Genomic DNA, 8,082 nt, shown 5'->3' with positions numbered 1-8,082 from the left:
CAAGGCTAGAGCCCAGCCAGCCTAGCAGCCATCGCAGGGTGTCTCCAGAAGAGGCAGGGTAAGCACAATAAATGTGGAGTCCTGGCAGCAGGGGTGCCCAGCAGGAGGCTCCAGGTGTCTACGTTACTTACCTTGCTGGGTTGCTCACAGGTGCCATCACACACAGAGAGACAGAGCGCAGGGCTGCTGGGGATGCCCAGCACTCCCTCAAGGTGGGCGACCTTCAGTATCAGGAGGACCCAAGAGCACAGGCCACCTGCCCTCATCCACTTCTCACACCCACAACTCCTGTGCCCCCAGGACGGGCTCAGGGTACATACCCGTCCCTGGTGCTGTCGGCCGTTGGCAGAGGGGACAGGTGATGCTGAGCACTGGCGGCGGTCTCCAGCGGGTGGTGCCTGGAAGGGACGTCATGGGTGGGGAGCAGGAGGCTGGAGGCAAGCCCATTGAGAGGGGTGCTGGAGCTGGGGTGCACACCTGTGGGGACACATGAGGTCAACGGGCTCTGGCCACTGCCTTGGGGTGGCTGTGCACAGATCAGAGACGTACGTTCCAACTTATCAGGAGAAAACGACAAGAAGGAAAGTGACTATGTTGGAAGACAAAGGCTGTGTTGAGAGGTTAGGGACTCAAACCAGGGAGGTGCTGGTCCCATTCTGGCTCAAGAGCTGGGTCCAGGGCAGGGCCACTATGGGGACAGAGAAGGACTGCGTGGTGCGACAGGGGCTTGCGCAGAGCAGGCAGCCCCAAACCTCAATAAGGCTGTTCTGGAACTGTGGAGGACTGTTCAGAATATCCCCACAAGCAGACGGAAGCCCAAGAACACAGAGAAGCTTGAAAGAAGCAGAATCAGCTTGGCGCTCAGCAAAACCTTCTAATGTGGCTACCAGACAGTGGGCTGCCTTTGGATGTAAGGAATGATCCATCTTCAGAGGTGAGCAAGGAGAGCCTAGGTAGCCACTGACAGGTTCCAGAGACAGGATGATTACACTAGCTGGCCTGAGCAGGCTGAGCTGGGAGACCTCTGCAAAGGGCTGCCATGGATGGTTGTACAGGCTGTACACTGCACAAAGGACCCCATGTAAGAGAGAGCTGTCTAGTCTTAGATCCAACCCAGAAGACACTTGGAGGTTGATGTCACCTTCCATCACCTCTACCCCTTGTTAAGGCAGGTGGGCTAACAAAACAGAGGGTGTCCCGAGGCCTGAGGGTTTGAGAACTACTGATGTCAGTATTCTGAGATGCTTTCACAAAGGACCCCGTTAGAAAAAAGAGGGAATGCTTGCTCTGAGAGAGGCTCACATAGTGTCACGAGTTTCTAATTCTTCCATCTTCCTCCAGCTGCACTTTTTTTTTTTTTTTTGTGGTACTGGGGATTGAACTCAGGACCTTGCACTTGCCAGGCAGGCACTTATTGTACTGAGCTATCTTCCCGGCCCTAGCTGCACTTGTTAGCATTGAACCTGACACTGTTTTCCTAAAATCATTGGGTCAAGTTGATGCCCAGGTGACCCCGGTCACTTGATGCTGTGCTGGCACAGTGGCCCCTCTGACGGGCCAGGAAATCCCTTGGTGGCCCGCTGAGCATCAGCTGGTCCTTAAGGGTTACTGCCCCTAGAGGACCATGCAAAAGCCGACACTGCAGGGCCCTTTCCGGATGGTGTGAGATAAGATTCATCTCCAGGCCTGCAATCCTGGAGCCAGGGGTGGGTGGCTGCCGCAAGCTTAGCTCTTTCTGGGGCAGGAGGGCGGACAGCATAGGAGAGTACTACAGGGATCAGTGACGGGGCGTGAGGGACTGTGGCTAAGGAGGAGAATGCACTTCCTGGCCTTTATGAAGAGACGCCACCAACCAAGGCCACGGGAAAGATGGACCCTATGGCTGCCTCCCAGGGGCACGGCCCACTCCAAGGCAACAGCAGCGCTAGTTACCACACAGGTGCCAAGCGCAGAGTCTAACTTCTTCATCCTTGTTGCTGGGGAAGATAAGGTCTTGCTTTAAGATGCAGAAACTGAGGAATGCCTTGCCCAAGGCACGCACAGGCAGCCACAGGCTGGTGTGCTGGGGGATGGACATAGGTCCACGCGGGGAGCCACGGTGGGCTCCAGAGCAGCTGTGGCCAGCACCTCCCACCCGAGGATTCGCTCTTGTCCAGGCTGCAGTGGGTGGGCTCTGGGTGTGTCCCTGTCCATTCCCACCAACCCTCCTTACCTGGGACCTCTGAGTGGCTACTACCCCTGCTGCTCCCCAGCTTGGCCTGGGGACACCTGGAGGGAGCAGGGCCCACGGTGCTCAGTCTGTGCCACTCCACTCTCTGCAGCACCCCTCACCTGCCACTGTGAACAGGCTGGCCTGGAGCCTGGCAAATCCCGCCCCCTCTCCTGCTGCCATGCTGCAGCGTGCCCCCGCTTCCGGTCCAGTTTCCTGGGTCTGCCGGGGCCAGGCCTCTCGAGACGGAGGAATGAGCTTGTGGGAGCCTCCCATAGTGCACAGACAGGGACAGTGAACGACACCTCTGCAGTCCTCTCTTGCCTTCATCCTTCTGCTCTGGAGGCTTCTGCCCTAAGTTCCCTGGACCCTGTCCCCTGCCTTCACCTCTTCCCTGGCCCATGTCCCTGTCTACACAGCGGTGGGTGGATGCAGGACAGTGACCAGTGGGATTACAGAGGCTAAGCACGTGCATTGACAGTGAGCGGGATGAGTCACTGGACAGCGAGGGGCCAGAGGAGTGGGGACCCCAGGCCTGCCTGGTGCCCCACCAAAACACACCACTCCAGACTGCAAAGTAGCATCATCAATCATCAGCCGTGAGCACTCAGCCTCTGGCCCTAACATCTGTTCCCAACTGTGCCTCAGCGGTCTGCCAAGTGGCCTGCGGCGGGACTTGTGTGCCCATGCCCGGGAGCTCAGGAGCCCTGGCTTTGCCTAGCTGGTCCTTCCCTCCCTGCTACTATGGAAGTGGCCACAGGGACCCACGAGGCAGGAGGTGGCAGTAGTGAGCAACAGACTACTCAGTGAGGAACATAGCCTGCAGCAAGTGGCCTGGGTTCAGGGCTGACTTCTGCTGTTTCCTAACTCTTCTAGGGTGCAGGCCCCAGACAACTACTGGGAAGAAGCAAGTTTGGGAGGGAAATGGAGGCTCACAGCAGGACCCTCCCCTGTGATGCTGTCCCAGGGGACTTGGTCTCTCACCTGCAGCAGGTCTTGCAGGGTGAATGCAACAGGTAGGTTAGGGAACCAGCCTAGGTGACTGCTGACCCTGCCCAACCCCTGGGCCAAACCTGGGCTGCACCTGGGAGAAAAATAGCCTTCTAACCCAGCCCTGCCAGTGACTACCCTGCATGAATTTGGGTTGGTCCTCCCCTTGTCCAATGTCACGCCTCCCAAGGCCTGGATGCTGGGCAGTGGGGCCCCAGCCCCAGGGCAGCCCACTTTTCCCTGGAGTTGAGTCGCCTGGTAGTCCTCTGCTAGGGGCAGAGAGCAGTTAAGACCTGGCACTGCAAGGCCCTCACCCCTGGCTGGCTCTTCCTCCTGGTCCCAGCCCTGGCCTTTTGGAATTCTGACCTTATGAGTAGCACCCTCTGGCCAAGGGGCCCCTAGCTGGGGGCAGTAGGGTCCATCCTCCATGGTATCTACCCCTGGGGTATGCTTTCTTGGTGAAATGAAAAAAGGGTTAAAGCCTGCTCTTCTCAAGCTCAGCAAAGGCTTTGAAAGGATTTTAAATCTCTTGCTATTTCAGTGTTGAGGGAGGAAGAATAAAATTAGAAAATAAGAGATGTTTTAAATAGTTGGAGGGCTGGGGAAATAGCTCAGTGGTCTAAGCACCTGCCTGCCAGCACAAAGCCCCAGGTTCGATCCCTGGTACCGCATGCTGTGCCAACCCTAGAATCTGAGGCACGAAGTGCTGGCTCCGAAACTGGGCATGTCGGTGTACACCTGTAATCCCAGCACTGGGGAGGCTGAGACAGGAAGATCACTACAAGTCTGAACTGTATAGTAAGACCCTGTAACAGTAAATATTTTTTTTTTAAATTAAAAAACTAAAAAATATTAAGAAGTTCAGAAGATAGAGATTTCTAATTTTCTTCGGGTGGGTAGTGGAATCTGTGAGCCAAGCTACCCTTCTCTGGGTTGTATCCAGGCAGCGAGCCCAGGCATTCCAGCCATGCCCAGGACCTGGATGGCCCATGTGTGGCTGTGGGAGGGCCAGACAGGTGGCCTCGCCTCAGCAGGAACACAGGCTTGGAATTGGGCTGGATGGGGCTACATGTCCTGGGTCAGAAAGCCCGTTTCTGGGCCACCCACAAACTTTAGTGACATGTTTGAAGGGGGTTCAGCCAGGGTGCAGGACTTGTGCTGAGGCTGACACAGGACCTAAGTGGAGCCCAGGTGCTGGACACTTGTTGAAGGCAGCTCGACGCTGCAAGCACCCAGCAGGCAGGCAGGCAGAGGAGGAGCCTGAAGGTACCCTGGGGTACATTCCCCTTCCCAGCACCTGGGGCAGCCTGCAAATTCCTTGACCTGGCTCTGTACAGCTCTCATGTCGGGTGTGGGTGACTTTGTAAGGAGGTGGCCCTCGAGGAGCTCAGGCAGAGTCTGGTGGGGGACACAGATGGCAGAGAGCCCAGAGTGTTCAGCACTGGGGCTGCAGGCAGCCTAGAGGGACTTCTTGGAGGTGGGGGTGGGAGACAGGGCAGGACCACTCTGGTGCAGGCAGGACAGGCTGGGGAGGCAGGGCCCTGGGAGCCAGAGCACAGAAGTATGCAAGAAACAGTGTGTGGGTTTGGGCAAGAGGCTGCTGGAGGCCCAGACCTCAGGCTGAGAAGAGCTGGGGCTTCCCTCAGGCAACACAGAGCCATAGAGGCATGGGCATTCAATCCACCATTAGCTGAGCTCAGAGAGAAGATGGATCAAAGCCAGACAGGAAGAGGGACAACAAAGGCCAACGGAGAGGGTGGCCTGCAAGCATGGAAGGGTCACTGTCCTCCCCAGGACACACACATACCTGGGAGCAGCTCCTGGCCCAGGCATCCGCCCTTCCCATCACCAGCAGCCAGCTGTGCAGAAGCATGGATCTGCTGCAGGGCCAGACACTCCTTGAGGACATCGGCCTCTGTGTCAGGGCTGGCACGCAACTGGGGAGCAAGCAGAGGGAAGGGGGTCAGCAAAAGGCCACCTGCCGTAAAGCCCCTCATTTTATGGGTCAGGGCAGGACCCTCTCGCTGCACCTCAGTTTCCTCATCAGTAAAATGGGCTAATGGTGTACATGGAGATCACATTAGCACGGGTCCTCTGTGCAGCAGAGGCCAAGATGGAATCCGACAGTTAAGAAATTTACTAAGTGTCCATATGTGGGAAAGCAGGGGTGGCAGAAGAGGGGGCCACCCTCTGCCTCTGAGGGAAGCAGGGAAAAGACAAGGGGGGCCTTCCTATGTGGGTGTCAAGCTCACATCTCTCAGAGGGGTCAGTGAGCCCCAAGACTGCAGGGCACAGGCAGAGGGAGGTGTGGCTCTGCACTAAGCTGAGCCAGATGGCCACGTGTAGACATGAGGTCTCCCCAAGGTTGTCGGAGGTGTCTGGGGTACACGCTGACGCATGGTATCTGTCCTGACCCCAGGGCTCTTCTTTCTGGGTATTAGAGGCATCAGAAAGAGTCCAGGGCTGCAGACAGAGTGGCTGGGTTTGAGGCCCAGCTCACCTCTTTGTCCCGAGGGACACTGGGCAGACCACCTATCCGCTCTGGCTTTCCCTGCCCTGCTGTAATTTGCAGCCTGGCTCCCACCACCTGCACTCTACTGGTCACATGGCAGCTGGCACCCTGGGTTGCAAAGTGGGCTGAGGTCAGCTGCCTAGGTATGCCAGGGCCAGAGGTGCCATCACCCATGCCAAGCTTGGGCCAACACCCCTGGCCACCTCCAAGAATGGACACCTGGGAACATCTTCACCTCTCCAGACAAGGGCAGGACACTGGAGGATGAGGGGGCCCAGGGCCAGGCACCTGCCAGAGGGTAGGATGGGGAGGGGAGTCCCACAGCTGGCGGACCCACACCTGTCCCCTCGAAATGCTCACTGTATCCAGGACAAAACAGGCCTGGGTAGCTGGAGGTGAGCTCCACAGCTTCCTCCATCCCTGGGTCCAAGGGCCAGGACCAGGCTGTGGAAGGCATGCAGGCTTGAGTCAGGCTCCCAGCACCCCAAGCCTGCAGCTGTTTCCCATGTAAATGAAGTTTCTGGCAGAAGGGGCCGAGGCATGCTCTTGGAGACCGCAATGTCGATGCAATTAGAACAGCAGGAGAGGAGAATTGAGGAAGAAAAGCATTTCTAATTCTGAAGCACAGCAGGGCTGCCAAGAACATGTCACACTGTAAGGGTCACTTTATCCGGAGAAGAGCATCGTTCTGATGGCCCTTAGTGGACGCACACTGGTGGGTGGGAAGCCTAAGGCTCTGTAGCCTAAGTCCCCAGAGCTCCGCAGGAGATAGGCCTGGGGCCTGGGAAACCCAGGGCAGGAACCAGGTCTTCGGCACTGCTGGGCTCAGGACAGATGTCTCCTTTGTGTGGAGACTGGCCTACTGAAGCCTGGGTTGTTCCTTGTCCCCGATGAGCTGCTCCCCTGAGAGGAATGTGAGGGACTCAGCCAACAGACAGATGGGTCTGTGTGGGACTCTTGTTCTGTCACTCCTGGGCTGCACAACTTGAGTGGTTTGCTATTAAGGGCCTCAGTTTCTCTAAAATGGGAATAAAAATAGGCCCCAGACCTAGGGTCACAGGGAGGACTACAACAGACAGTGTGGGAAGCACCGACCCAGTTCCTGAGTCTGAGTCTTGGAGCATCTGGGGAAACGTTGAGCTCTTCCTGGGGTGAATATAGAGGTGGAATTTTTACCAGCTCACCACGTGTGCTCTGGCCCCCTCCCTCCTCACCCCTGGCACTTCTAGCACTACCACCCCCATGCTGTGGGATGGAGACCTGATCCTCCTAAAGTCAGCTTGCTCCCAGCACCTCAGGCCTGTGTCCCCACCCTGAGATTCAGTTGTCTGCCCTCATTCCCACAGGCCTTCATGTTTGCTGGGCTGGTGACACTGCATGGCCCCATCCAGCAGGCTGAGCAAGGTAGCAGGCTCTTCACTGGTCTTCACCAGTCCCTGCACCTCTCTTTACATCAACACCTCCCTGGCCCACAGCCCCCCTCCCCCCCCATGCTTCCTGCCGGAGCCTCAGCCCCATGCCACTGCCCCATCTCTCCTGCATGGCCTAGCACCCTCCGCTCACACAGTTCTGCTCCAAAGCGGAACACACTGCTCACCTTCTCCCCTAAATCTGCCTCCCTGGGTGCTCCACACTGGCAGAGGTGCCCTCAAGTGTGCCGTGAGCTTCTGCTATCACCTTGACCAGCCAGCCCCTCTGCTGCCACGCCCACCACGCCCTGGGCTGGTCCCTGGCACAAGCCACCCACCCTATCCCTTCATGGTCTGGAGGAACCTCCTCTGCTACGTGGCTTGCCTAGATGGCACTGTCGGTCCTCACTTTGAGGCTGCTGAGCAAGTGACAGGGGCATGTCTCCACACTGCTCGCAGCCGACAGCTCCAGGTACGCTCCTCTTTGTGGAACTCACCTGCCCAGGGTGCTTGCTGCGGTTAGACGGACACATAACCCGCTTCCATTCTGAGACCAGAAATCCTCCAGCTACAGGAACTCTAGGTCCTCCGTGTGTGCTAACTCACCCAGGAAAGCAAGCCTTTTGCTACCCTCCAAGCCCGCAGCTGAGGAGCATGAAGCACAGAGGCCAAATGACCTGCTCCAGGGTCACCGAGCCTCACAGGTGGCTGAGCTCATGCCCCCAGCCACTGCCCTCTGGGGCCCCTGGGACCACTTCTTTCACAAGAAAGGCAAAAGCCCCTTTATCTGTGCTCCTGGCCAGCACACCCCCACTGCCACCCGTTAGATGTCTGCCTCTGTCGAGAGGTGGGCACTGTGTCCTCAGTTTAGCACCCTCAGTGCCCCACATGGGGCTGGGCAACAGTGTCCACTCTGAGCCATGGCAAGGGGGTCAGGAGAGGGAGAGGTGCTAGGGGCAGTC

At 57.6% G+C, this 8,082-nt stretch overlaps 1 protein-coding gene across 3 annotated transcripts in view; it reads right to left on the bottom strand.

Moving 5' to 3' along the window:
* The window catches only part of Glis1 (GLIS family zinc finger 1), a 186,703-nt gene that overhangs the window by 5,053 nt on the left and 173,568 nt on the right, over positions 1-8,082 (bottom strand). For all 3 annotated transcript variants that reach the window (XM_004639098.2, XM_023724130.1, XM_023724131.1), the window contains exons 6-7: positions 5,007-5,136; positions 321-477 (exon numbers count right to left, since the gene is read on the bottom strand). In XM_004639098.2, the coding sequence (XP_004639155.1) occupies positions 321-477; positions 5,007-5,136 (287 nt within the window). The remainder of the gene's footprint in view (positions 1-320; positions 478-5,006; positions 5,137-8,082) is intronic.

Source organism: Octodon degus, unplaced genomic scaffold, assembly GCF_000260255.1.
Source record: "Octodon degus isolate 3935 unplaced genomic scaffold, OctDeg1.0 scaffold00107, whole genome shotgun sequence".
NCBI lineage: Eukaryota > Metazoa > Chordata > Mammalia > Rodentia > Octodontidae > Octodon > Octodon degus.
The sequence above is the reverse complement of the archived record's forward strand: the minus strand, read 5'-3'. Positions and strand labels throughout refer to the sequence as shown.